This window comes from Gymnogyps californianus, chromosome 2, assembly GCF_018139145.2.
Source record: "Gymnogyps californianus isolate 813 chromosome 2, ASM1813914v2, whole genome shotgun sequence".
Lineage (NCBI taxonomy): Eukaryota > Metazoa > Chordata > Aves > Accipitriformes > Cathartidae > Gymnogyps > Gymnogyps californianus.
In genome coordinates this window covers 12,405-40,225 of record NC_059472.1, presented here as the reverse complement: position 1 = coordinate 40,225, position 27,821 = coordinate 12,405, and the positions used below count along the sequence as shown (strand labels likewise).

The 27,821-nt window shown below is 64.4% G+C and overlaps 2 protein-coding genes across 5 annotated transcripts in view; one reads left to right on the top strand and one right to left on the bottom strand.

Moving 5' to 3' along the window:
- LOC127012622 (maestro heat-like repeat-containing protein family member 1) overlaps window positions 1-16,433 on the top strand; it is a 57,537-nt gene extending 41,104 nt beyond the window's left edge. For all 4 annotated transcript variants that reach the window (XM_050890848.1, XM_050890846.1, XM_050890847.1 and 1 more), the window contains 9 exons: window positions 4,929-5,066; window positions 6,502-6,616; window positions 8,739-8,885; window positions 10,587-10,775; window positions 12,014-12,166; window positions 12,288-12,422; window positions 12,696-12,798; window positions 13,786-13,851; window positions 15,724-16,433. In XM_050890848.1, coding sequence (XP_050746805.1) covers window positions 4,929-5,066; window positions 6,502-6,616; window positions 8,739-8,885; window positions 10,587-10,775; window positions 12,014-12,166; window positions 12,288-12,422; window positions 12,696-12,798; window positions 13,786-13,851; window positions 15,724-15,809 — 1,132 coding nt within the window. In that variant the 3' untranslated portion in view covers window positions 15,810-16,433. The remainder of the gene's footprint in view (window positions 1-4,928; window positions 5,067-6,501; window positions 6,617-8,738; window positions 8,886-10,586; window positions 10,776-12,013; window positions 12,167-12,287; window positions 12,423-12,695; window positions 12,799-13,785; window positions 13,852-15,723) is intronic.
- A 2,439-nt stretch (window positions 16,434-18,872) lies between these two features.
- On the bottom strand, window positions 18,873-26,614 carry BOP1 (BOP1 ribosomal biogenesis factor). Its single transcript, XM_050892844.1, has 14 exons — window positions 26,567-26,614; window positions 25,557-25,711; window positions 25,172-25,289; window positions 24,965-25,066; window positions 24,392-24,604; window positions 23,594-23,755; window positions 23,095-23,175; window positions 22,576-22,645; window positions 21,280-21,412; window positions 20,638-20,818; window positions 20,209-20,497; window positions 19,962-20,046; window positions 19,393-19,500; window positions 18,873-19,176 (listed from the first exon to the last, which is right to left on the bottom strand). The coding sequence occupies exons 1-14, from the start codon at window positions 26,612-26,614 to the stop codon at window positions 19,023-19,025; spliced, it is 1,899 nt and encodes a 632-aa protein (XP_050748801.1). The 3' UTR covers window positions 18,873-19,022.
- Between the last annotated feature and the right edge of the window lie 1,207 nt (window positions 26,615-27,821).

Sequence of the window (27,821 nt, the reverse complement as noted above, 5' to 3'; positions counted from 1 at the left end):
TAAATGTATGGGGATGTTGGGGTTAAACCCACACCCCAGGCAGTAATGGCAGGAGGTGCTGCAGGCTACCGGGGGTCGGAGGGCAGGGAGCCCTTCTCTGGAGCTGCTTCTCCAGCCACCTCCTTGCTCCCTCCACCAGCAGAATGGATAAAGGAGCTTGGGTCGGCCGGCAGGGAGGAAGCTCTGCCCTGATTTTCAGTTTTAACCTCTTGTGGGTTTCCAGACTTTTTACAGGCTATTATTAGTCTTGGGGAGGGGGAAAAAAAAACCTGGAGGAGCCCACAAAGACACCAGACAAAGCAGCAGCGAGGTAAAGGGGCTCTGGCATCACTTGGCACTTCATTTGTCAAATCTCGACGGTGAGGAAAGACCCCGAGCGGAGCGACTGGAACGGCGGTGTTGGGCACACCGAGCAATACCCCGTCTGCCGCTGTCTGCCGCCGTACCGTGCCAGGCCCCGTCTTCATCTCGGAAAGCTGCTGCTCACGCGGAGGGTGACTTCTCCGGCAGGGAGATGTAATGAGTGGAAACAGGTTGTTGTGCTGGATGGCAGGGCTGCTATCTGATTAGTGTTTTATTTAGACCACATGTTAGAATAAAATCAGATGAACCCAATGTGTTGGAGGAGCAGGTTGGTTAAGGCCGATCGTGGGTTGCCCCGTGGCCATTCTGGTGCTGGCGGCGTCGCTCCCCGAGCTCGTGGCGCTTGCCCCGTCCCCGCGGGGTGTTTTGCACAGCAGCGGCCGCGGTTCGGGATGGCTTCGTGCGGATCCCCCCGACGGGAGCGGACACTTGTGCTGCCTTTGTGGCTTTGGGCTCGTGCAGCCAGAACTGTCTGTTCTCGTCATGCTCTTCCCCCTTAACGACTCCTGGAAGAGAGGCACGGGCAGATCCCAGCCAGACCCCGTGCCATAAGACGGGGAGCACTGAAGGAAACTCGAAGCAACTGGTTGCCTCCCAGGGAAGGAGGCGGAGGAGCCAGAAACGACTGCTCTTCCTCCAAAAGTGTCGGGACTCCAAACAGCATTGGGGACACAAACCAGAACGTGCTGAACTATTGCCGGGACCGCTGCTCCATCCGTGGAGTGGGACTGGGGATGGATGAGCCCGTGTGCCTCCCCGCCGCTGGCCCAGGCTCCTCTCTGGGTGCTCCCTGCGGCAGCAAGGCGGCTGTCGGTCCCAAGAGCGAACCATCAGGGTGCAAGAGCCCCCAGACCTTGTTGCGAGAAAAGCCGATGCGCCGGCCAGAAAACGGGTAGGAACCAGCAGCTCTTCAACACCCACCCCCCCGATGTGGGGTGGGGGAGCCCCCCGGCCCCTCTCCTGCAGCCCCCGGGGAGCAGCTCTGCCGGAGGCCAGCTCCCTCCTGCTGCCGCTGATCGAGGCGGCCAGCTTGGTCCCGGGCTTTGCTGGGTGAAGCCGGGCAGGATTGTACCGGAGGGGCTTTCTCGCTGGACCGAGCCCACAGCTTGCATCACCAGGGCTTGTCCAAATGCGGGCGTGCTGGCGATGCTCCGCTTCGCTCCCTTGGGACCACAGTCGGTGGGTCACTCGCGGCGTCGGTGTCCTCAAGAAGGGAAAAAGGCTCCTTCATCGCCGCTCCCCAGACGTGGCCGTCACGCCTGCGCTGTGTTGGGTTTCTGAGCGCCGCTTCTCAAATCTCCGCTTGATCTTGCAGGCGTTGGTACAGAGCAGCCGTGTCCTGGCTGTGCATCGCAGCTGCGAGTCCCCGGTAACGTCGCCTGCTTTTGGGGAGCAGGGAGAGGGCCTCCTGCCAGAAATCTCCAGGGACTGACCGGAGGGGCAGGGAACGGCACGTGGTTCTGCTCCGAGCCCTGTTTCTGCTCCTGCCGCGTGGGTGCGGGCAGGTAGCCGTGGCTGCGCGTCCATGAAGTCATCGCTGATGGATGGAGGGGGAACGGTCTTTGTCCAACGCGCAGAAAAACCGCGGGGATGTGAAATTCCAGCCTGGTCCCAGGAGCTGGTTACAATATCAAAGTAATTTCCTGTACGCGTTTTGAATTCTAAGTCTTCATGATATTTAAATGCCAAAGAGAGATGGTAAAGGTGAATATGATAGCTTGGCAGGAAAGGGAGGTTGGAAGACACGGGCTTTTGTTGGAAAGGAAGGAAGTGTCTATGGGACACTGTGGAAAAAGCAAACCTTGTGAATGAACGGCTTTAACCATCTGTCTTGCAGGAGCGGCCTCTGGTTGTGCAGGGGCTTAACCCACTGCGCTCGCCTCGGGCTTTGCAGCTCTTGTTAAGGAGCGGGAAAGCCTGGAGCTGTGGGCTGGGAGCCGAAACCTCGGGGAGGTTCGAGTGGAGCGGGCATCCCGCAGCCGGCACGCGGGGGCTTTGCCGGGAATGGTCCCTCCCGAGGAGCCACCCGCGAGCACCGGGCTGGTGCCGGGATGTTACCTGTCAGACCTCATCCCCAACCAAGGAGCCGGTGGGAAGTTCGTTGGCCTTCACGGGCCTCTGTTGTCTGTGAGCATTTGCCAGGAAGCTTTCTTGTTGCTGTTTTTTTACGCTGCAAGAAAATAAGTCCCACTGCAGCTTCCTTGGGCTGAGTTACAGGTTCACCTGTATGCAAGCTTTGAGTTTTGAGGCTTGTGGAGTTTTCTTGCTCTGCAGAAACGTTAGTGGTCCTCACGACGCTGCAGGAGGGGGGCCTCCATTGCACCAAAGCTGCAGAGCGCTTCGGGTTAGGCTTTGGAGCGGGGGGGGCTCCCTGCCAGCGAGGGCGAGAACCCCAGGAATGGGCTGAAAGGACTGGAGATGTACCGGATAATCACGCCAGGATTAGGTCGACCTTGTCTTGGGGCAGGGAGACTGGCTCGGTCTTCTGGGGCTGGACGGACCGAGAGCTGGTGAAGTGCCCAGTGCTGTGGCCGAGTGCGGTGATGATTTCTGCCCTAGGGAGAGCGAGAGCACGGGGATGGGCACACCGCAGGCAGAGGTACGGCCGTGTATCTGCTGAGCACCGGCGCTGGAGCCTGTGCAGAGCTCTGCTGTGTCGGATGCACTCCGCAGGACCGCACTGCTCCGGCCGAGGCTGGAGGCCGATGCTCGGCCCCTGGGGAGCTGAGCTGCCCGCTGCTGGGCTGGCAGAGCTGGCAGGCCTCTGGGTCTCCTGCTCCAAATGGGCGGTCGTACGTGAAGCTGACACCGTACCTCCCCGCTAAACCGACTGCTGTAAGGAAAAAGGAGCCTGGGTTTTATTCCAGGCTGCTGGAAGGGGATATTCGAGGTCAGAGGCTTGCTCCGTGGAAGGACCTCTCTAAATGGAGATGTTTGCACGTCGCTTAGCAATTTCGGCTACAGCTCACGGAAAGGAAGCACTGCAGCCGGCTCGGGGGAGCTGTGCGCGCTGCAGCAGCTCGGGCTGTCTCTAGCTGAAAACTGGTTGAAAAACTCCGAAGGCCTGTGTGGCCGGACTCCAAAACAGTAAAACCAGGACTGTTACGTATACCAGCAGATTGTGGTGTGGACAGATGGTGGAAGGATACTTCCGCCTAAGGTTTTCTTTAATTAGTAATTAATTCCTTGTTGTCCTGTAGTCTTCATGATGCCAGGGATGCTGAAAGCACGTCGAAGGACTCGCCGCCAGTCTGGGCTTTTCACAAGAGCTGAGCAAGCTAGCTCAGCAAGCGTTTGTGGTCCTGCTGCTCTGTTTGCCGTTACTAATGGAGCCAGCTCGATGGCTCCTCCATGGGCCCCTCCGGGTGGGTTTCGCAGGGCAGACTTGAGGCTTCTGCACCGTCTGCCCCACGGTCTGTAACCGCACAGCCCGACTGGCTGCTGCGTGCCCCGTGCATGAGAGCAGCGCGGGACCAGCCAGCTTCTGCTCGGGCTCACGGGGGAGACGGCGGGGGCCTCTTGCTTTGAGCACTAGACATGGCTGTGCCAAGCAGAAAAGCAAACCCGCGTTCGTCTCCTCCTTGTCTCCTTTCCTGTCGCCTTGTGCCTTTGCCGTGGGCAGGCGCTCAGCTTTGGCCCTTAAGGATGCTCCGCTTGTGTGAGTGGGTCCTCCGGGCACTCATCCCTGGGGGAACCCCAGCCCCGGCTCCCGATCCAACACACAGACAAGCGCAGTACAAAACTGCCGAAAGCCTCTGGTCTGGCGTGGCAGGGTGTGCTTTCCGTGCGTACGATGGGTCAGCCTTTATTTTCCATCGTTAGTCTCAAGTTGGGACGTGCGGGAGGCGTGACTGGATGTCCTTCGTTAAGGCAAGCCCGGCTCTCTGGGGCTCCTGCAGCTGCTGGAGGACGTGGCGGCGGCGGAGGCCCAGGGGTGCCCGACACCCTGCAGCCTCCTGGGGCTCGGCAGGGGTGACGGTCCCTCCAAGCGCCGGTCCCTTGTCACCGCAGCTTGGCCCATCCCTACGAGAAGGCAAAATAGCAGGAACCCAGCTCCTAAGCTGAAAGACCTTCGTGTTCAGACACTCTTAGTAAATTATGTTTTCTTTGTGTGTGTGGTAACTACATTCCTCTTGCTTGTATTGAAGGCTAAGATTTATCCATTGCTAATATTTGTTTTGTTTTGACAGGATAATGTATGTTTCCCATATGTTGCTCTGTGCTTGCAGCAAAATAATCCCTACCTATAAAATATTAATGCAAAAAAACCCTCTCCTTAAAGTAGTTCTGGACTTCTTTACTTTTCAGTCTATTGTCTTGGATCACTTTAACGGCAAACGTCACGGTGTAAATGGAAGTAGCAGTGAGTTATGGGCTCGTCTCACTCCAGCTAAAGCCCTCGCATAACTCATCCCGTCCTCAAGCACCCGAACGCCTCCCGCGTGTCCCAGCACTCCCCGGGCAAGGAGTTCCCTCGCCTGCCGCCCTGCGACCTGCCAGACGGGCAGGGCCGCAGGCAGGGCCGGCAGCCTGCCGTAGCCTCACCGCCGTGCTTCTCTCCCCAGCTGTGCCGTGGAAACGCTGAAGGTCATGCTGGCCCGGGGCGGCAGCGAGGAGGTCGCCAGGGCCGTGAGCAGCGCCGGCGGCTGGGACCTGATGGCGAGTCCGGAGAGGCACCACGACGGGATCGCCATGCTCGCTGGGTAAGACGCTGGCACCGCGCGCCGGTTCTCTGGTACGTCCTCTAGCTTTGGTGCAAGAGCTGCACCGCGGCCGTTGGGAGCGGGACAGCACCCCGTAGCAAGCGGGGAGCGGGTGCGCCGTGTCCCCGGGGAGCTGCGATGCATCGAAGCCCGTGGAGGGTCCTTCGCGCAGCATCACCGAGGGACTGGCAGTGGGGCTCTGCCTTGCTGCCCACCACGCGGTGGGCAGCTCTGTCCCCAGCTCGCTGGAAGCAGCCCGGGTGGGGAGCCCACGGGGGCTGAGCTGCGTTCCTGCGAGCACGGTGGGGCTGGATGCAGCTGGCTGCCGCGGTGCGCCCGCTGTCAGTCCCGCCGCGGTGTGCCCGCCGTCCCACGCTTCCCCGGTGTGCCCCTCGCTGGGGCTGTGCGGCAGCTCTTCAGGCACCTTGGCCAAACCTTTGCTGCTATCAGCTGCTTCGCTGTGCTCCCGCCGGGGCTCAGGCTCCCTGTTCCCTTCTAACCAAGGTGTGCCGGACACCAAAAGGTCTCGGATGGAAACTGTTTTTTCCTTTTGCTGCTGCTGCAATGTCCTTGCGGTTCATCAAGTATTGCGGCGGTATCCGATCCCTGTAGACGGCTGGCTGACAGCTGCCCGTCCTTCCCGCAGCGGCTGCGCAACCTCGTGCCGACGGCAGCGAGTTTGGCGCGAGGCGGCGAGGCCGAGGGACGGCCGTGGCCCTGCGGTCCAGTTCGGTGGAGCCTGGTTCAGCCGGGGACTTCGCTGTCCCTCCACCCAGTGCCGTTAATAGCTCTTGGACGGCTGCGGAGGAGACGAGCGGTTTGGGATTTTCCAGTATTTGCAAAAATACTTTCTTGAACCTCCCAAACACTTGAGAGTGTCTCATCCAAAACAAAAACCGTCCCTCCTGGCTAAGGTCCTGCCGGAGCAGGCTCCTGCCAGGTGCCCGGCGCGCACGAGGCGTGGGCTCGGTCCTGCCCTGCGCTTCGTCCCCAGGCGAGCGGGTGGCAGGAGGGGACGATGCCAGGCCAGGGCCACCAGCTTTTCTGTCCTGGATGTCAATGTGCTGGTTCTGCACAGCAGCAGGACGCGGTGGCGTGAAAGACGGGCAGCGCAGGCAGCTCCCGTCGCTCCACGTGGAGCGACGGGAGCTGCCTGCGCTGCCCGCTCTGCTGCCCGTGTCCCCGCTGCTGCTCACAGTGCTCAAAGCACCCTGGGCTGCGGCTGCCTGTCCTGCAGCACAGGAGGAGGTGACACTCCACAGAGGCCTGTTGTGGCAGCCCGCTGATGCCCCACAGCGCCGGGATCGGTGCCGACGCTTCGCTGTGCTTGGTGGCTCGCAGACCCCCTCGCCAGCTTGCTGAGAGCCCCCTGGGGCCGCTGTAGCCCCCAGTGCGGGCAGTCGGCACGGGTGACACATGCGGCTTCTGTTTGCAGCGCGATGGCGAGGCACGCCGGCCCCCGGCTCCCCCTGATCGTGAAGAACCTCGTCCCAACTCTGAGCAGCGTCTTTGACAGCCAGAGGATCACCACCACCGCCTTCTTCGCCGAGGTGAGCAGAGGGTGTCGCGGGGAGGCGCAGCGCGGCTGAGCCACCGCTGCAGGCTGGCTCCTGGCCGTCCGTCCGTCAGTCTTTCCCTACCCGGCTGGAGAGCAGCCGGGATGAGGGTTTAGCTGCAGCAGGGCTCTGCCTGTCCTCCTCGGCTTCCCGACCCTCTGGTAGAGGGGATGGCAGAGAAGCGCTTGCAGGAGTCCAACTCTGAACACATCACCGCCATGAGCCAGCAAACCGTAACTCCGTCCTTACGTACCACCCTAAGGAATGAAGTGACTCAAGTCCTTTCCCCTCGCCGGCAGTGCAGCCAGCAGACTGTAACACTATCTCTCCGTACATACCACCTTAAAGCCCTGGGCCACTCGAGGAGTTTTTGTTACATAAAGGAGCACCTTATGCCAACAATGCAGAACTATATCCCCCCTTATAAACCACCTTTTAAATTCTCAGCTGCTTAAGCAGCCTGGGATTAAGGCACTGTTTTTATTTTCTGTTTGGCTGGGGGAGCTGCCGGCCCGGCTCTTGGAGCCTGTCCCAGAATCTGCTTTAGTTTTGGAGTGTGGTTGGCTCTCTGCATCCTTAAAGGGTTTAAAATAGCAGCTTTGCCTCACTGTGGAGCTGGAGGGGAAGGAAGCAAATGCCTGTGTCTCCCTCTCTCAAAACTGATGAGGTGAGAGCTCAGTCCCTTTTCTCTCGGCCGTGCCAGTGACGGAGATGACAGAGGGGAAGCGAGGAGGGGAACGGCCACTGGGCTGGAGCAGCGGGAAGACCGGCAGCACGGGGCCTCTGCTCCCCCGGCTTCCGCAGGATCCCCCGGGATGGCAGCAGAGGTGCAGCCGCTGCCCCAGGACGGCTGTCACTGCCTCGTCCCGGCGGGACCGGGGGGCTCTGTGCCAGCCCCTGCGACCCTGCCGGTGCCTGCACGTGGCTGCCGGCAGCCCTCGCCACCCACGGGTGTCCGCCAAGCTCTGTGCTTGTACCCCTGCCTGGGTCAGGCTCTGGGATTCCAGGCCTCGTGTCGCGGGGTCCCTCTCAGCCCCGGGGTTCCTGGCCTCTCCGCAGTGGTGGCAGGTGACAGTGGGTGCGCACAGGGAGCCCCCCGCTGCGGCTGGAGCCTGGAGCAGCCCCGCTGACCCCCCCTGCCCTGGGCCGGGCAGCAGCAGGGAGCAGGGCTTTCCCCGAGAGGAGCTAAACCCCAGAGCAGCCACGCCGGCGCCCAGAAGTGCCCCTTCGGCGCGGGGGCTCCTGCCGACCCCGCCGCTGCCGGCGGTTAAACCTCCTTTCCGTAAAGCGGAGCCTGATCCGTCCAGGATGAGCCGGGCCCCACCGGGGAGGGCCAGCGACACTCCTTGGAGCACATCCCGCTTCCGTACGTGGCTCTCCCCACGACCCGGGGGCTCGGTTGGGAGGGTCAGCGGGAGAGCAGCCCTGCCGTCTCCTTCCAGCCAGGTCTCCTGAATTGGTCTCCTTGAGTCTCTGCCCGGCCGGCTCCTCCCAGCGCCGCTCGGGGAGCGCTCCGGGAACGAGGAGCTGCTCGCCAAAAGCTCCGGTTCTGCTGCTGCTCAGCCGCTGGGGATGCTCCCAGGGGCTCCAGGGAACACGGTGCCTCCGGGTGCCCCTGCACTGCTCTGGAAGAGCAGCTGGCAGTGCCGCTGGCCGCTCCGCAGCCTCCGCAGCTCCGCTTTGGCCCTCCATCCCTGTAAATACTCCGACCTCTCCACAGTCAGCCTCCTCTCACCTGGCAGGCGATCTCGGGGGCGAGGATTTAGCTTTCGTGTAGGTTTTGTGGGTTTCTCCCGGCTGTCCGTGCTCGCCCGGGCTTCCCCCTTCTTCCCAACTTGGAGTCCTTAGTTTTCTCGATTTACGTGTTACGAATTATTGCAGGTTCCCCAGATCCAAGTGCCTGCCTCGGGGTGCAGGGGCTGAGGGCTCCCCCAGCCCTGTCTCTGGATGGCGTGGGTATGGAGTGAGGGTCTGAGGGGAGCCGGGGCGGCAAATCAAGTCTGCTGGGGCTCTTTCCCAGTGTAAAGGAGTAAGAGCATCTGAAACACAGCCGTCATCTCCCTCGTGGTTCACGGGACCCCTGTCCTGTCGATGCTGAGGCTCTCTTCTGCTTTAGCTCCTCAATAGTAATGTGGTGAATGACCTGATCCTGCTGGAGACCATGATGGATAACATGACGGGGAGGCAGAAGGACACCTGCATGTTGGTGCGGATGCTGGCGCTCCGGGGCCTGGGCAACATCGCCTCCGGCTCGCCGGAAAAGGTGAGCGTGAACTCCGTGCTGCTCGGCCCGAGAGTCCTGGCCGGGGCTGGGTGGGAGAAGGGAGCACATAGCCGCCGGGAGATGCTGCTTGTCAAAGACCGGGTGGGTCTTTCAGCAGGACAGTCGGCCACCTCCTCGCCCTGGTGACGGCACCTCCAAAACGGAGGTGGCAGCTGTCCTGTGCATCACCGCCGCTGCAGGCAGGCGCTGCGGGACTGCTCTGGTTCAGACTTCTGACTGCTTTAGGAGACACCTTTATACAAGCCTGGCTTTGGAGGAAAGCCGGCCATCCTTGCGGGAAGGCTGGCTGGCCCGAACAAGCCAGGTCACCCATGCAGATAGCGGCATCGCGCCTGTGCAAGACCTGCGAGCCCATCGCTCTTTGCTCCCGTGGTTTTGCTGGCTGACAAATGGATCCTTAAAAGCAAAGCGCTCCTCTGTCCCGACGACGGGCTTCAGGCAGGCAGGAGTCGGTATCCCCACTCTCCGAAGCGCTGCGGTCGGAGCAGTTTGTGCCAGAGGCACGTCTGTGGAGCGGCACGCGGGGAGGGCAGGCGCAGGGTGCTCTGCGCTTGTAGCTCTTCACCTTGAGGATGCGCAGGGGCGGCTGGTCCCTGCCAGGCTCCAGATGCACCTTGCAGCCGGGAAGCGGCAGCTTAAACCCCCTTTCCTGCCTGGGAGAGGAGCTGACGCCGCAAACCCCGCAGGCGTGGGAGCATCGGGCTGCCTGGGGCTGCCGGCCTGACCCCGCAGCTCTCCTTACCTGACGGCTGATCGGCGGCAGCGCGGGGGCTTGGCAGGTGCCCCGCTCCGGTGCTTGCCCGTGCCAAACCCCGGGAAGAGGTCACGGGCGGGCCAGCCCCAAGACAGACAATACGCTACCGTGATCTGCTGATAAAATATAAGTAGCTGCTAAAAATATCATTCTGCTGGCGTGAGCCCTGTCAGAGCCGCTGCTGTAACAGCACCCGGTGCTCTGGGCTGCGTGAGCCGGAGCACTGCCTCGGGGAAGCAAGAAACCAGCAGCGCTGACAGCGCAGCCTGGCGAGGATGAGGAGGGCAGCGACGAGCCCGCGCAATTAGAGCAATGTCAGAGACGAGCTGTTGCCAGCTCCTCCGCTCACCCCAGCCGGAGCGCAGCGAGCGCCACCGGCTTTCCAGCTCATCAGGAGTCCCATCCCACATCTGCTAGGGCAACCCGCAGCGATGCCAGCCCGGCGAGGTCTGGGAGGGCTCCAGGGCTCCGACCGTCCTGGGTGGCTCAGGGACAGCAGTCCCTCTGTCCATCCTTGGCCCTTCCCAGCTATGCTCCGTAAGCCACGCTGGATAGCATGGCGTAGTTTGCAAAGCCGAGCTCTCAGAATTAAGTGATGGCAGACTTAACGTGGCTTATGCAAACTTAATTTCCCCCTTCGCTGTGTACACACCGGCTCTAATTACACAGTGAAATACTGCGTTGATGGTTCCAGTGGGAGGGGAACCGGTGACTGCAGTAAGCAGTTACTGTGTGCAATGACTGGCCTGTGCCGAAGACGCTTTTGCCCGCGGCGGTCATAATTCAAGTCTCCTTCCAGCTCTTTCTGGCTGGAAGCACGGCGTGGGGCAGGAGCCTGCTGCAGGACACCCAGGGGATGTGTCCCTGCCAGCCCCCCTGCCAGCCTCGCCCCGCGGGGACCACTTTTCTCACTGCTTCCCTTGCAGGTGAGGAAGCACGGGGCCAAGCTCCTGGCGTCCATGGTCAATGGCATGGATGACAAAGACGACCCCCACAACCTGGTTGCGCTTGAGGCCATGTCCAGTCTCTCCAAGCTCCTGGATCACGTGGAGGAGAGAGACATCCAGTCCATGCTCCTCCACATCGCCATCAGGATCCGGCCCTTCTTTGACAGCGTAAGGCAGCGCCCTGGCTGTGCCAGGGGAGGCCGAGCTCGCGCCTTTGCCGGCGTGGCTGAAACGGCTCGTCTGCCGAGCCAGAGCCTGCTCAACGCAGGGGACGGGTGCGGGAGCAGCAGGAGTCTGCTCGGATGCTACGGGGCACATCCCTGGGTGCTGGCAGTGCCACGGAGCCGGGGGAAGGAGGTCGGGGTGCCGATCTCCAGCTGGGAGCTCAGCACAGGCTGCGTGAGGACACGGTGCGGTTGGGAAGCAGAGGCACCCGTTGCGTTTCTGCTTGGACCTGGACTCCTCTTGGGTAGCAGGAAGCTCTGGGTGCGGGGTTGAGCCAGAGCTGGGTTACGTGGGTGCCCTGGGACAGGAGCAAGGGCAGATTGAGGCCAGGGAGAGGGGAGAAGTCCTCTGTGGGTGCCTGTCCCAGGGGGTTTCACTGCCCTTAGCAGTCTCCGTCCAGCCCTAAACCCCTCCAGCATCACTGCGGGGAAGCTTGATGCTTCTCCTGCTCAGCTTGCAGCCCATCCCTGGGCTCGAGCCTTGTCCGCTGCTCCTGCGCTGAGCTGCTGCTGTCCCGCTGGGAGCATCCCGCCTTGGCCAGGCCCTTGCTGCACCCCACGCTCCAGCTTCGGGGGTGTCGTCTTCTGTGCTGCTCCCTCTGGCCTGAGCAGACCTGCAGCCGGGAGTTCCCCAGCTCCCTCCCCAGCTGCGTGCGGCTGCTCTGCCCCTTCGAAGAGCTGGAGGGTGCAGCGTGGAGACCCCCATCCCCGAGCTCGGTCCCCAGCACCTCCCGGGTGCTCCCCGCCAGCTGGTGGGGGGCTCCGGACCAGCAGGAGCGAATGGGGATGATAGTGGCTGAAATTTGGGATGAAGAGGCCGGGGGCTGTGTTTTTGTGGAGTCATTAGGTGGGAGGGAGTGAATTTACACCTCCAACAGAGCCTGTCCTCAGCCCATGGGGGGTCTTGTTATTTCCTCATGAAGAATAGTCTAAAATGGTTTTGCAAAAAAAACAAAAAAAAAAAAGCTGGGGTCCTGCAGCTGAGGAGCGGGGCAGCCTGGGAAGGAGGTGCTGAGGGTTCAGGACAGACGGCAGCGTTTCTCTTGCTGCTTTGATGCCCTCCAACCCGAGAAGCGAGGCGGTGGGTGGTGGGAGCAGCCCTGCCAGGCGCGTTCCCCGAGGCGGGAGATGCCCGGCGCAGGTCGGTGCCCGCTGAGCCCTGCTCGTCCCCTCTGCCTGCAGGAGCAGCCTGACCTCCGCCAGTCGTCCATCATGCTCTTTGGCAACCTGACCAAGTTCAGCGAAGGCGACTGCGAGGTCTTCTTCGAGCAGATCCTGAACGGGCTGGTGACGCTGCTGCTGCACCTCCAGGACCCGAAGCCGGAGGTTGTCAAAGTGAGTGCCCCGCTGCCCGGGCTGGCCGGCGGGGACAGGGGATCCCCTGCCTCGGCGTGGGGATCCTGCGAGGTGCTGAGCTCTCGAGTGCACGCTGCAGCCTCCCCTCTCTGTGCCGCAGGCCTGCAAGTTTGCTCTGCGCATGTGTGGCCCCAACATGGGCTGCGAGGGGCTCTGCGACATGTTCCTCAACCACCTGCGGGACGACAGGAGCCTGCACTACGGCGAGTTCATGAACAACGTCTGCAAACACCTGGTGAGCGGCTGCCAGAGCCCGTGGCACCGGTGCCGGCACTGCCCGCGGGGCTCGGTGCAACCCGGCGGGGCTCATGTGGGGGGCTGCTGGTCCGTAAGGTCCTCTGGGTCCTGTCCCTGCGTCCGCACAGGGCAGTTCCCCCCCAGCCCAGGGGTGTTCCTGGGCTGACCTCGGCCGCCCCAGGAGCTCTGGGCTTCCAGGAGATGGTGCCAGTGCTGCAGGCAGCCGCTCTCGTGCCCTGCGTGACTTCCGCGGCGGCTGTTTCTCTCCTAGATGCAGAGCTACCCGGAGATGCTGAACCGCCTGATCTTAACCAACCTGTTCTACTTCAAGAGCAACTGGGTGGACATCCGAGCCGCTGCGCCCATGTTCATCGGTAAGGCTGCTGGGGTCCTGCTCCCAAGCCGCTCCTCGGGCTTCGCCTGGGTGTCCTCTCCCCAGAAGGGCTGTGTACCTGTCCCTGTTGTCCTGGGAATGCTTTCGGTCCCCGCTCTGCTGGGAGGGCACTGCGGACGAGCGGGGCTGCTGGAAACAGCCGGGTCATCTGGTGCCTCCATGTCCTGCAGAGCACCGGCCTGCGCCTTGCTGTGCCCAGGCCTGGGGACAGGCACACGTGCGAGGTTGCCACGTGGTGCCAGCACCCCAGGAACTTTTCTCCGGCCACTTGCCACTAATGCTGGCTGGGTGCGTGGCGTCTGCCGTGACCAGCTGAGGTGGAAAGCACGTGGCCAGGTCGTGCCGTGGTTTGGGTGACCACCTGCCGTGGGCAATGCCCGTACAGACCCTGGTTTGCAGCAGCAGTGGGCTGCTTGTGGGCTGCGCAGACGATGCCCTCAATGGGGCCTGGACCAGCTCGGGCCATCACTTTAAAGGTCTCCAGGCTCAGGGTGCAGCACGCAGATGATGTTGCGGTGAGGCCAGAAGAGCTGCCTCAGCCCCGTGCCCACAGCTCAGAGTGTTTCTGCAGTCCCTCCTTTCCGAGGAGGATGGGTAGCGCCCAGCCTTGCTTTTACCCCTTGGAGATTGCCTGCAGGGCAGGTTTTGCTGCTTTCAGCGCAGACCTTGGCTGCGCTGCACTCGCCTGCGCCCAGCGATGCTTTAGGACAAGTTACCAGAGCTGCAGGCAGCAGAAACGCCGGCAGGCATCTCCTTAGGGCTCACGTTAGGGTGCTGCATGTACAACACCCACGGTGGTCCTCGCCTGAGCGGTTATTGCGGGGTTTCCATTGAGACTCCGCACAAAGCGCTGACGCAGGGACGGGTGACCTGGTGCCTGGCGGCGTGCCGCTGTTACCTGTCTCCTCGGATGCGGGACTCCTCTGTTGGATCCAGACCAAGCCCTGACTCTGAAATTCTTCCTCAGGCTTCCTTGTGCTGCACGTGGACGAAGACCACTGTCAGCAAGTGGACCTGGACCAACTCATTTCAGGTGAGTAGGTGCTGCTGCCCACGGCTTTCGCTGCTGGGGAGCGGGGACTCGCCTCTGCCCGCTGGAGCCGGAGCTCAGGCCCGCGAGATGGGGCTCCTCAGCCTCTGGCATTGCTGTGCCCGAGGCTCCTGCTCGGCTCTCGGGGCCCGGGCATGGGCAGCGCCTGGGGCAGCCTCCCGCGGGCCCCTGGGGACTGGCAGCTCAGGGGCTTTAGGCCATCGCAGAAGGACGAGGCTGCAATGGGATCCCACTCCCTCCCGGATGCGCCGGTGCGGTGAGATCCAGCACTGCCCCCAGGCACCACCCGGCTGCGCCCCTGGGTGAGCTGGGGGACATGGGGAATGTCCCTGACCTCCTGGTCAGCCCATGAAGCCAGAGCTGTGGCCGGGACGAGCCCGGCACCTGCGGGCAGCACACGTGGGGGGCCTGGGCTGGAAAGCCAAGGTGCTGCGAGGGGCCGAGCCGTTGGCGTGGGGGTGCTGAGATGGTATCTGGTTTGCACCCTGCAGGCATCGCGGGGCCAAGGTTGCAGCTCACCCGGCAGCGGGGCTCTGCTGGTGGGTGCCACGTGAACCCCAAGCCCCGCAGCCGGGCACGGCCCCACCGGGCTGCACCGCGAGCTGCGGTCCTTGGCCGGCGGCTCCGGCCCCGGGCGTCTTTCTCTCAGGGGCTCACGGGGCATTTGCGCTGGCTTAGCGTAAGCAGGAGGGGACTCGCAGGGTTTGTTTGTAACGTGTTAACCGTTAAAAGGCAGAGTTAAGGCTCATTATGAAGGGCTAATAAAAAGTCGACTTGAAGCTGGTGGCATTTTGGAGCAGAGTTAAGTAATTTTCCTGGATTTCAGGGATTTTTTCCCTGTCACTAGTGACCTCATAGTATATTGTAATGCATGGAAACTTTTGGATTGTTCCAAGGGAGCTTAAAAAACACTAAAAAAGGAAAAACTATCTTTCCGTTGGCTCCCTGAGCCCTTCCAGAAGAAAGAGGCCTGTCTGTTTGAAACAAGTGAAAGATAATCTGCCTGCGTGTGAGTAATCGCTGGAGCGAGCAGGCCTGGATTGGGTTGCGCGAGCTTCCCGTGTTGAGTGGCTCGGCCGCGCGGGGTCCGGGGGGGCTTCGGCGGTACAGCCCGCCCCGGGGCACCCCCGCGGCTGGGCCCGGCGAGGCACGAGGATGCCGTGAGCAGGAGGCGAGCGGGCACATAAATCAGGGGAGCCTGGCTCGCTGCGGGAGCTGGGGGGGGGACACGGGAGGGAGGCGAGGGCTCTCCTGCGCCGGGTAAACAAGCTACTGGAAAAATATTATTATACTTTTACTGCTAGGAAAAACTACCTGGATTGTTTTCTTACTACCGGGAGCTGTTCCAGGCATTAGGAAATCGTGCTGATAGGGGAGGCTTGGCCCGGCGAGCGTCTGCACGGCCCCGCGGGCCCCCGGGGGCTCAGCTCCCGGCTCCACTCCCCTCCCTGGCCCTGGACCCCTGCGCTGGGGCCCTTCCCCTCCCCAGGGCGGTGCAGGAGGAGCCCCACCAGTTTGAGCCCCGTGCCCCGGGGAGCCCTCCCAGTCCCACCGGGCCAGGCAGGGCCAGCAGCCTCTGGAGCCCTGTCCTGCTGCCATGGCCTCGGTCCCCTGGGCTGCAGAGCTGGGGGCTCCTGGGGGGGCTGAAGAGGACTTAGGGTGCCTCTTCTCCCCTGGGGCGTGTGCTGGGGCTGGAGCCGGGGAGGGGGCTGGCAGAGGGGCCCAGCATCCCTGGGACTGGAGTGGAGTTTCTCCTTCCTTGTGTGATGGAGCAAAGCCAGGATGCAGCTGGGGCCGGGGGTGGGTGGCCACGGCCCCCTGGCCCCTCGCATGTCTGTGCTCTGCTCCTTCCAGCTCTGAACCTGCTCCTGAAGGACCCCGTCCCCGCCGTCCGCGTGAAGGTGGCAGAGACGCTGGGCCGCCTCGTCAGGGTCCTGTGAGCCCCGGGGCACCCCGGCTCCACCGCAGCAATAGTTGGGTCGGCTCCTCGCCACAAGCCCCGCAGCCTGGGGCCCCCACGGGCACTGCCACGTCTTCCTGCATCGAGCACACCCGTCTGGGGCCCGGCTCGCCTGTCCCCGCGGCAGCCCTGTCGTCTTCCTCCGCTCTCGCCAGCCCGCGGGAGCCCGCCCGGCCCAGCGCCTCTGCTGTCCCCCTCCAGGACTGATTTGGCCCGGCTGTGGCACCGCGGTGGCCGGAGGACACGGTGGGCACATGGCCCCTCTCTGCAGGCTGCTGGACGGGGTCCTGGTTGACTTTTGGGTTGAGGGTCCTGGGCAGGGGACCTTGGTGGCAGGATGTGGAGGGAAGGGGCTGCAGCTGGCCTGGAGCCGCGGGCAGGCAGCGTCCCCAGGCTCCCCGCACGGCTCCCGCTCAGCCGGGAGCAGGACAGAGCCTGAGCCCCCCCCCCGCCCCGGCTGCCTCCAGCCCCTCGTCCCACCCTGCTGCTCCCTGATGCTGAACACGGGGTCCTGTCCCCCTGGGGCCCTGCTTGATGAATGTGACCGTCCTCTCGACACACATGTACATAAACATATTTTTAAATAAAGCTCTTTGCTCCTCAAGCGTTGTGGTGGGGTGAAGGGGAGGGGTGCCCCCCCCCACCCCGCGGCTGTGTGAGCTGGGGTGCAGCGGGGGCTTGGGGGAGCCTGGGGGGAGGGAGCGGCACAGGGGAAACTGCCGGCTGTGCAGGGATCCCCTCTGGAGGAAGATGCTGGGTCTCTTCTCCTCCCTCTTGCCAGAGGAGAAGCCCAGCGCCAGCCCTGGCTCTACTCATGGGGTCCCCTCAAGCCGGTCCTGCCCCGGGCGAGTGGCGCTGGTGGTGCCCCAGCTCCCCCGGCTCCTTGTCAGGGGTTTCTGTCCCTACGCCAGAGCTCCCTGCTCTGCTCTGCTCACCTCTGGGTTCTTTTTCTCCTTCAAGTGCTGATTCTGTTGCAACTCCTGCTGCTCCTCGCGCTGCTCCCTGGGCTCCTTTGCTGGGACGTATGTGATACAGGGGGGCAGGGGGCTGGGCAGGTGCCTCTGTGGGAGCTTCCTCCACAACCAGAAGCAGCCGAGGGAGGTGTGGGGTGGCAGGGGTGCCATCATGACCTGGCACCATCCTCCTAGCAGTGCTCCTCCTCAGCACTCCGCAGTGACACCTGCATCTGGCATCCAGGAGGGCTTGCAAGTGTCAGTGGTAGTCCTGGTGTCAGTAGGGCTCAGAGTGAACAAGCCAGGACAGAGAAGAGCTGCTGTGAGCAAGGCAGGAGTGGTTCATGCCCAGTGCTGCAGGCAGGGTGGAGAGGCCGCTTGGGGCTTGGTGGCAGGAGGTGTCCTGTGAGCTCTTGGCCCTGGCACAGCACAGCAGTGCCCGTGGGCTCTGGTGCTCCCTCGGCTGCTGCCTCTGCACGGGGCCGGGTGGCTGCCGGGGCCTTTCCGTTGCTGTGGGTCAGTCCTTCAGCCCTGCCTGCTCCCCTGGCCAAAACAGCCCTGAAATATCTCACAGCCCCTCCGGCCGTTCAGCTCTGGCGTGGCGGGGGGGATTCCTGGGATGGCTGCTCAGGGAGTTGGGCTGCAGCCGGGCTGGGGCCATGCCATGCCAGGTGCTCCCACCCCTCCTGCCCACCTCGGGGGGGGCAATCAGGGACACACATGCACGCACACAGACACACAGATGGACAGACAGACGCACCCAGCCCCCCCAGCACTGCCCCCCCCCAGCCTTTTTCCACTTGTGAAGCGGAAGCCCTAGGTGGGCTCTTCGCATCAGGTTTGATGCCAGCCCTGGCCCATGACCCTCGCTCTGGGACGAGCCCCCCCGCAGCGGGGGTCCCGTGGGGTGCTGCGTGCTGGGGGCCACGTGGGCTCCCGGCAGCCCCTAGCCGTGCAGGCGCGTGGGCCAGGGAGGGTCCCGGCCGGATCCCCCCAGGCCCGTGGCGGGAAGGGCCGGTTCCCGTGGCCGTCCTGGCCTGTGGCCAGCGCTGAGCTCATGCGCGGGATGAGCTCACGGTGGCTGTCGGACCGCAGGCTGCCGAGGGCAGCACGTGGGGATCCTCTGCTGCGACCATGGGTGGGGGGCAGCCAGGGCCCTGCTCCCCTGACCTGGGGTGACCCCAGGGACTATGGGGGGGGTGATGCTGGGGTTAGAGGGGTGCTGGGGCTGGGGGCCTAATGCATTTTGGGCATGGCTGGGGCTGGCTGCTCGCCGTGTCCTTGCACCGGGTGCCCATGGCGTCAGCTGTGGGGCAGCGGGTGTCAGGGTTCCCACTGGCGGGTGCATGTCCCATGCCAGCCCTGGTGCGTGTCCCCAGCCCAGGTACAGGGCTGGGACCTGCTGCAGCCCGGGAGCCGCCGTGCCCCCCGGGGCTGGCGCGTGGCAGGGGGGGCAGCCTGGAGCCCTGGGCTGGGCCGGGCACCGAGGGATGTGCCCACTGCTGGGGGCACCAGTGCAGGTGTCGGGTGATGCCCCCCTCCCCAACCCCACCGTGGTGGTGGGGGGTGCGCGAGTGGGCTGGAGCTGGCGCAGGGGGGCAAGCGGAGACCCTGGGGAGGGCTGAGATAAACTTCATCCCATCTTCTGCCCTTCCTTCCACCCTTCCACCCCTCCATCCCGTCACCTGCCCTTCCCTTTCTCTGTCCACCACCCTTCCCTCCACCTGGGGTACTCGGGGGTGACGTGCAGCCCAGCTCCAGCTCTCCAGCACGCAGCCACCGTGGTGGGGTGGCTGCCCCACAGGGACGGGGGTCAGCTGGGGCTGGCACAGGACAGGTCCTGCCTTGCTCAATACCACCACACTGGAGCGGCTCTCCTGGTCAGGGCCACGGTGAGCTCCAGGGCTGGGCAGCGATGGCGAACACCGCAAGAGCTCTGGGGAAAGGCAGCCGTGCCGGCCGGAGGGCACCGCGCTGGGCTGGGGGAGGCAGCAGCACCGAGCGGGTTTTGGCAGGGGGGATCCATGCGTCCCCCACAGCCTCGGTCCGGCCCGGGCTGAGCCGGCAATGCAGGACAAAGCGGTGCAGGATTGTATCCAAAAGAGTTTAATGAGAAAGACCCCAGGAGTCTGTGCGCAGGAGCGGGAGTGCGTTCCCGGCAGAGTGCGGTGGTTCCGGCGCTGCCCCTCGCCCGCAGGGTGCTGGTGTTGGGTTGGGGCTGCGCTGGCACCGGGCGGCAGCTACGTGTAGAGCCGGATGGTGCCATCGGCACCAGAGGAGAAGACCCAGGGCTGGGTGGGATGGAAGAGCACGTCAAGGACACCCAGGTCCAATGTCATCACGTGGCCCTTGAGCACCTTCACCGGCACCAGCAGCGGGTTCTGCAGCAGGTCGCTGTGGTGGAGGAAACAAGTCAGTGCAGGGCTTTGGCTCCCTCCCTCTGATCTCCCTGGGGTACCCCCAGAGTCACCCCACAAACGCTGCACCCCCCGAGGTGCAGGCAGCACCGCACCCTCCCCGCCCAGCAGCCCCTCCAGGGCTCTGCCACGCCGCCGCTCGCCAGAGGAGAGGAGACCCGACGCCGAACCCCCGTGGCTCCCCTCCACGTACTTGTAGACCATGCCGTGGCAAACGATGACGGTCCCGTCGTCGGAGCCGGAGGCGAAGAGCGGGTAGTGCTTGTGGAAGGCCACCCCCCGCAGCGCTTTCTTGTGGTGCCTGCAAAGACGGCGGGTGCGATGTCAGGGCAAGGGGTGGACGCTCTGCCCCTGTCCCCACCCTTGGCCGGGGCGCGTGGGTCGGCGCACGGCCAGGCTTTACGGACCCCAAGCTCTGCTGTTAATGATCGTATGTATGGGAGGGGAGAGGGCAACTGGGACAGACTGGGACCTGCTGTGGGCAGCTCAAACCAGCCCAGTACCTACTGCCATAGAGGCTTTGCCCCACCCTAAGCCCTGGGAGAGCTGTGGTCACCGTCCTCCACCCCGGCACACGAGAGCCGTGAGACACCAACACGCTGGGCAGGGATGGCTGCTCCTTCCACAGCCCCGATGGGCTCCATCCTGCTGCCAGGTCCCAGGAAAGGGAACAGCCCCGGGAAGAGGCCCCGTGGGGTTTGGGGGGGGCTGCGGGCAGGTTAATGGGGAGCAGGCAGAGGCTGGCCATGCCGCAGGGCTCACCGCAGCAGCTGGTAGGGTCTGGTGGAGAGGTCCAGGTCGAACCAGGCCAGCTTGCTGTCGTAGCTGCCGCAGATGATGTTGTCGCCTGTGAGAGGGAACAGGGTATTACTGGGGTTGCCAGCGAACCCCCCAGTGTCCTGCGAGTTTCCGGAGCCGTGTCTGCATCCCAAGCAGCCTGGCTGAGCGGGATGCTCCATACCGGCTTACAAGACCTGGCAGCTCCTTGGGGAGCAGGCAGGCCACGTACCTCCAGGGTGGATGGCCATGCTGGACACCCATTTGCAGTTCGTCATCAGCTTCTTGGTGAGCTCCTGCTTGAGGAGGTTGTAGACGCGGACGTAGCGCTGGGTGGCCACAAAGAAGTAGGGCCGGATGGGGTGGAAGAGCACGCACTGCACCAGCCCCTTGCTCTTGCGGAAGGGGTTCTGGCTCCAGCGCTTGCTGGTCTGATGAATCAGCACTTGCATGTTGCTGTTGTCAGACACGACGCTGGCGAAGTAGTCGCCTTTGCCGTGCCAGGTCACCTGCTTCACGGCCTGCGGAGAGCGGGGAGGGCGACAGCCACGGGTCAGACCCATCAGCGGGACCGTCCCACGCCTCCCCAGGGAGTCACCCACCACCCCAGGGAGCTGCCCCCCCGGCCAGCCTGGCTCCCGCGGGGCCTCCCCGTCCCTACCTTGCTGTGCTGGACGACCAGCCGGACACCTTTGCTGTGTTCCTCCACGGTGGCCGTCACCCACTGCACGGGCTGGACCCGCTCCTCCTCCGGCGCCACGTAGGACTCGAGCAGCTGGTCGGTGGCCCCGTAGAGCAGCTTGTCCCCGAGGCAGGGGTTCACCAGCAGCACCGACTGCTCCCTGCAGTGTGGGATGAGTGCATGGGTCAGGGCACCACCGAGGAGAGGAAACCCCTCTGCAAGCCCTGCGCCGCCATGGGATGGCCCCGGCACAGGGCCAGGGCCACGGGAGGGACGCGTGGGACTCTGCGAGCGGTCAGGCCCTTCCGCAGGCCAGCAAAGAGAGAAGAGAGAGAATACGGGGGAGCTCTGTCATAGCCCAAATGCCCCAGGGAGGATGGTGGGGACTGACTGGTTGCTCCACAGAAGAATGAGGGCCACCAAACGAAGCGGGAGGCAGGGTCACAGCGAGCAGAGGTGGCTTTGCACACCACAGTGTGGCCATCCTCGCTGCTGGGGGTGCCACAAATTTACAGGTGCTCCTTGGAGGCTGGGCAGGCTTTGGGAGAGGAAATCCAGCAACCGCTCCAGCTCCGAGAGCTGCCGGCTGGAGGATGGCGAAGGCCACGCTGGGACACTCACACGCAGACGGCCACCAGGCAGATGGTGGGGTTGGGGTTCCAGGCGACGCTCTTCACCACGCCGCCCACGGGCAAGGTCTTCATGCAGCGAGCCGTGCACACCTCCCAGAACCGCACTGTGCAGTCATCGGAGCCTGCGGGACAGGACGGCGTGGGCCAGGGGCAGGCACAGCCCCCTCCCCGGCCAGGGACGCTGCGCCGGGGGCTGCCACGGCTCGGCTCAGCAGCACGGGACTCCAGGGCACATCCCCAAGCCGGAGGGGAGAGCAGCCCTGTGCCCCGCAGCACTGCCCCTGCTCGCAGCCGTCGGGGAGGAGCACTGGGAGCAGCGAGAGGAACGCAGCAGTGCCCCGGCGCCCGTGATTCCCCAGCAGCTTCTCCACACGACAGCAGCTCCAGCACCACGAAGGCGAGATGTGACCGGGGGCTGCTGCCGAGAGAACAGGCCCCCACCCCGCTCCCTCCAGCACCGCGTCTCTGCCCGTGATCCCCCTCCCGACGCGCACGGCTCCCAGCGCAGCTGCCGTGCTGGCAGCATGCCTGGCTCAGCTTGGCACGGCACGGCGCGGCACGGCCCCGTCTAGCTGCGAGATGCAGGCAGGCAGATGCCTGGGCAGGCTCTTCTGCGGGCAGGCACGGCAGGAGCAGGTAGCCGGCGGTGCGCGCGTGTCCCCGCAGGTCGGGTTATTTTTAACGCCTGATCTCAGCCACTTTCCCAGCCCGGGGCCAGGAATTCCACGTTGTGCAACCGACCGGCACCGCGGCCACCGGGAGCTGGCAGCCTGGAAACTCCAGCGCTATAAAAAGCACATGTGCCTTTGTGGGCTGTTAAACTGCCATCTGCTCTCAATCTCCAGCCTCCGGCCGGCCGCGCAGGACTCCGCCGTTCACTCCTCCAGCCTCACTTTCTCCACTGCTGAGCGGGAGGGATGCAGGCTCCTGGGTGGGGTCCCGAGAGCGGCTGGAAAAACCCACGGAGCCTTCTGGAGGCAACACGCCTTCCCGCAAGCTGGAGGACACACGCTGCCGGCTCGGGCAGCCGCAGGACTCCCAGGGATGCTCCCAGCCTCCTGCCCAGGCTTCCCCCACGCCATGCACCGGTGGAGGGGGCTGGCAGGCTCCCCGGCGCCCGGCAGCTCACAGGAGCCCTGGCTTTCACACGTGTACAGAGCGGCAGCCCGGCTGCCCCGAGCCCCACGCTGGCATGGGGTGACGCTGGGACCGGCTGCAGCGCTGGGGCCAGGCTAGCGGCACCTGGCACGTCCGGGATGCCACGGTCTGGGGAGGGAACGCTTACCTGACACCAGCCACTGCCCACTGGGAGAGATGCTGAGGCAACGCACCAGGCTGGTGTGCCCACGGTAGACCTGGGGAGGGAGACGGGAGGCAGGGGAGGGCCCCACGCAGCCCAGCGGCTCCTCTGTGGGGACCTCCCCGCACTGCCCTGGGTTCAGCGAGCACGGAGGGGGCCTGGGGTCATTTGTGTCTAGAGGAAAGCCGAGATCTGCATGCCGCCGACCCCCCTGCATGACCAGACCCAGGGCCCCTGCTCTCTTCCTGCGGCAGATGCCCTGCTCTGCCCATCCGCGATGGTGCTGATCCCAGTCCTGCCTCACCCGCTGCAGGCAGGACCCCGCTGGCTGCCAGCACGGGCTGCAGGGCAGCTCCTCTCCCTCCGGGACAAGCAGGCAGCAGCTGTGCCCAGAACAGCCGTCGCGGGTGCGTGGGCACGCCTGGTCTCACCAGGACTGGCTTGGGCACAGCCCACTGCCACGGGCATGCACAGCAGCCCCCCCGGCTCCGCGCATCCGCTTACCAGGGCCTGGGTGGTCGGGAAGGGCTGCAGGTCCCGCGGCTTCGGCAGCTTGGGGATCAGGTCCTCCGGGTCCACGTTGACCTGCGAGAGGCAGGCGGTGAGACACAACCAGGCTGCACCTCGGCCCCCCAGCGCTCCCCTGGCACCGGTGCTGGTGTCCTGCGTGCACGGGCTGTACGGCCCCGCAGCCCCAGGGCAGGCTCCGGGTGGAAAGCCCAGGCTCGGGGCTCTGAGCCAGAGGGGGAATCACAGGACAGCACTTTTGTAAGCGTGGGCATGGCCCTCATCGCAGCTCAGGAGCTCTGCAGTGAGCTGGGACTGGCGGTGCGGGTAGGTGAGGGGCAAGAGGCGTTCAGGAGCAGCAGTTTGTGCCTCAGAGCATCACGGTCCCCTCACCAGCTGGGTGGCATCGGGGCATACACAGGAGCGAGCAGAGGCCATTCTGAAACATCCCCAGGACACCCAGGTGGGGGGTGGAGGGGGTAGGAGAAGCCCTCACCCGCATTTTCCTCTGGCGCGGGCAGAGGTAGAGGTCCAGGCAGCGCTCGAAGCGCTCATGGATGAAGCGGGAGTAGGCAGGCACTGCCCGCAGGCACCGGTACTGCTGGGGCACGAAGTTCAGCTTCCGCTCGGCCGGCTCCTGCTGCTCCCAGGCCAGCTTCTGCGGGACGGAGGAGACCCCGGGTCAGCAGGGCTGGCGGGACCCCTGGATGGAGAGGTGCCGCTGCCCCAGCCCCGGCACATCCCCCCGAGCTGAGCAAGAATCATCCTCGAGCTGGTTTCTCACCGGCCAGCACCGTGCCGCTCTGTGAGACACCGTGCTTTACCCGCTCTGCCCCAGCATCCCCCGTCTGCCTCCAGCCGAGCCCTCCTCAGCCTCCAGGCTGCCCTCCTCAGCCTGCCAGGGTTTTGCTGCCCGTTTTTGCCCCCCAGCCCCTGGGCTGAACGTGCCTCCGGACACAGCGCGCCAGGACAACCCCACACCAGGAGACCCTGCAGTAGTTTAGCTTGGAGGCTGTACCTTGCTGCCGCAGGGACACCCCGCTCCCTGGGAGGTGGCCCCACTTCTTCTGTTTTTATTCAGGGGGCTGAGGAACCTTTGCTTTCATTTTCCTTGCAAAGTCTTGACTCATCTCGACAGGCTGTAGTCTCTAGGGTGCCCCTCTGAGGTGCAGCACTTCCCCCGCTGCCCTCCCCAGCACAGCACAGCCTCCCTTGGGTCCCGGCACCTACTGAGCTCCCCGTGTGCCCAGTGCTCTCCCCTGTGGCTCCTGGCCGCTCACGGTCCCCCCCTTACCTCCTCCTCGCTGAGCAGGTACTCGGGTGGGGGGTTGTAGGACTCCTCGTGCCCAGGCAGCTTCATCTTGGGGGCTGGGACGTGCATCTTGTGGCGGCCCAAGATGGAGTTGGGATCCTCATGGGCCCAGAGGTCGTAGTACGTAGGTGTGTCGTCCTTGGGCTTACGGGGCTTGATCCAGCCCATCTTGATGGCGTGGACTAGCTTGGAGACCTGTGGGGCAGGGAGAGGTCAACCCCAGGAGCCACAGGACTCCGCAGGCTCAGGGAGGAGGAGGTGTGGGATGCGAAGATCGGAAACGAATGCCTCTGGGCACAGCTCTGGCAGCCCTGGGAGCCCGGTGGGGCTGCACAGGGCCGGAGGACTTGGCAGGGGTTTACACGTGGACACGAACTGCTGCAGCAGGAACAGTCGGGGGGGTGGGTGAGCCACGGCAGGGACAGGAGGGACTGCCGGACAGGAGAGCAGCGCAGTCATCAGCCTTCAGCGCTGCCGTCTGCGTGGGGGCTCCAGTCGCAGGCAGAGCTTGGCTTTGTGCTCCCAGCTCACCCGAGGTGCCGTCAGACCTCTCACCTTCTCCTTCTCGATGAGGGAGGGGATGAAGCTCCGCTTGTCCGCTGGGCGATTCGTCACCGGGTGGATCATGACCTCGTGGGTGAAGAAGTCAACGGCTGGCTGGGGAGACACAGACCCGTGTGGCAGCGGCAGCTGCGCTGCCCCTGCCCATCCTGGGGCAACCCAGGGCTCGGAGCAAGCGCAGAGGGTGTGCCGTGGCCCTACCTCGTAGGGATTGAAGTGGACATCCCCAAACTGCCCTTTCTGGAGCCGATGCACCAGGTCCACCTGCTCGTCTGTCAGCTTTATGTCTGCACCCGTCATCTTGTCCTGGACCGTTCGCCTGCAGGGAACCGAATGAGGCAGGGTTAGGGCTGGACTGCAGCGTCCGTCCCCGACGGTGGTACAAGCCCCACTACCACGAAGCCCCGCAGCCCCACGCCAGGAGTCACACCAGGAGACCTTGAGGTCCCCAGCCGGTACTCTATGGCCCTGGGCTCCGGGGATTCGGGGTGTTTCAAGTCCCGGTGCGCACGCGTGTGGACACACACACTCCACGTGGCGAGCACGTCACGCCGTGCACTGACGCGGCCCTCCCCTCCCCGCTCACCAGTAGTCGGGGTTCTCCATCTTCTCCAGGAACATGTCCAGCTCGTCCTTGTTCCGGATGGGCTTGTAGATCTTCTTGCCCTCCAGGTTGTAGCCGATGTGCGGGAAGTCCTGGTACCACTCCATGGGGATGTTGCCCACTGTGTTGCGGATGTCCTGGAGGGGAGCAGAGGGAAGTGGTGTGAGGGGGAGCGCAGGGGACACCATTTCAAGCAGGAGCACCCCTGGGTGCCAGGAGGGTAAAAAGGAGGGGGGGCAGGAAAGCCGTGTGATGTCCACCCCCCTGCCCAGGTACAGGCTGAACCCCGCTGCCTCCCCCTTGCCCATTTGCAGGCACCGAAAAGCAGTAACGGTGCCCGGGCGGGTGCTCTGCCCACGACTTCCAGTGAGGATGCCCCAAACCCTCCCAGCGGGAGCGAAGCAAATGCCGGCTGCGAGCTGCCAATGCCTGCTGCCATGCTCCACTGCCCTGGTACCCCCACGCTGCCGGTGGCCCGGGCAGCACGGGGCTGGAGAGGGGTGCGCCAGGATGGGGGGAGGCTGGGAGGGCAATGACTGAACCCCAAAGCTGCAGTGGGCTGAGCAGGGTCTGACCTCCAACCCCAGTGCCCTGCCCGACCATGGGCAGCCCTGAGCTGCGCTTCGTTAGGGGACGTGCAGCCCCTTCCTCCGCGCTCGGGGCAGAGGACGCGAGCATCAAGGTAAGCAGCGCCTGGGCTCATTTACCGCAGCAGGAAGAGTTTAAAAACCTTTTAATGGCTTGACGAACGGGAACGCCGGAGCATGGCGTTGGCTGCAGCCAGGCTTCAGCTGCCTGCCGGAGCGCGCGGGCAGGGGGCTGCAGGCGGTCAGCAGCGCCGCGGCTGAGCACATTCCTGCGTCCATCCCGCAGACAGGAGCGCGCCTCACATTTTCCGATTGCCAGCTGCCAGGCCTGCTCCCCCTGCACACGCATGCATGTGCAGGCACACGCGCACCCGGCCAGCCGCTGCCTTTCTTGGCTGCCCGTACCGGGAGCAGGCAGCTGCCCCTTGGCTCCGTGGCCACCGGGGTCTGCATGTGGCCACGAGTCCCATGGCTCTGGGGCAGGACTAGCCCCTGGCACCATGGTGTGCTGGTGGAATGGGCCAGCCGGCACCATGGGCACGTTTCGGAAATGCTGCTGGGCTCTGCGTCTCCTGTCCCCGATGCCGGAGGGAGCACGACGGACGGCTGCCCTGGTCCCCATCAGCAGCTCGCACGGGGACGCGCTGCGGAGATGAGCTGTCCCTGACCTGCTGCGGTCCGTGGACCGACAGAGGCTGAGGGAGATGGAGGAAACGCCGGAGCTGCTCTGCTTCCCTTCAGGAGAGGCCAGGGGCAGGAACCAGCCCCTGAGGGGGCTCCGGACTCCCACCGGCTTCGGCGCCTCGGCAGGACCTGCTGCCCCAGCACAGAGCTTGGAGGGCTCAGAGAGGAGCGGTGAAGACAAAGAGGCCCCAAAGAGCTCATCTGGGCACCGGGGACGGCTCCAGCCGGGGCCTGATGCCAAGCCCACAGGCACAGAGGGGGGGTGGACGGGGAGGTTTCGCTCTGCACCCCCCTGGACCGGAGCGAGGGGGTGTTTGGCAAAGGAAAGGTGGGAGATTCAAACCCGGTAGTGAAAGCGCTCACACGCAACCCACAGCCCAGCAGCAGTGCTCACGGCCGCGGCAAGTCGCCAAAACACCGAGGCAGTCCCGTCGGCAATCGGGCGCTTCTACAGGCAACGCAGACCTCCAGACTCATCGCCATTGACAGTAAACCCACGGCGGTACTTGGGGACGGAGCCCCTGCAGCTACGTGAGGGCAGGATGCGACCCGACAGCGGGGGTCAGGCAGATGCCGGGCAGGAGGTCCTGCCTGCCCCCAGCGCCAGCCCCTGCTCCTCGCCCACCCTGGCCGCATCCTGCCGCTCGGGACTGGCAGGGTCGGGCAGGAGCGGGGAGCGAGGGCCCTGCGGCCTCTCCCAGCTGCCCTCACGTTGCAGAAGGCAGAGACCCCGTCCCCAATTACAGCCACAGAGGGACGAAGGTGTGAAGGCGACCTGTGCCCCGTACACCCCACAGTCAGGGGTCACGCTCGCCCCGCAGCACCATCTGGTCCCCATAAACACTTGTAAACGACACGGAGCCTCCCACGGAAAGGTGCCTGGAGCCCTGGGAAGGCAGAGCCAGCGGGAGCTCCGGGGGCCAAGCCGGACCCATCCATCACTCTCCAAGCAGACGTCAGCGCAGGATGTGCGCAG

What these genes read in the sequence shown, in the direction of transcription:
- BOP1 (XM_050892844.1), bottom strand. Translation starts at nt 26,614, where the DNA reads ATGCAGACCCCGGTGGCCACGGAGCCAAGGGGCAGCTGCCTGCTCCCG. An exon ending in TGCCTGGTGGCCGTCTGCGT is followed by an intron (nt 20,819 to 21,279) that starts GTGAGTGTCCCA and finishes CCCACACTGCAG; the next exon opens with GGAGCAGTCGGTGCTGCTGG. An exon ending in TGCCACGGCATGGTCTACAA is followed by an intron (nt 19,177 to 19,392) that starts GTACGTGGAGGG and finishes CCTCCACCACAG; the next exon opens with CGACCTGCTGCAGAACCCGC.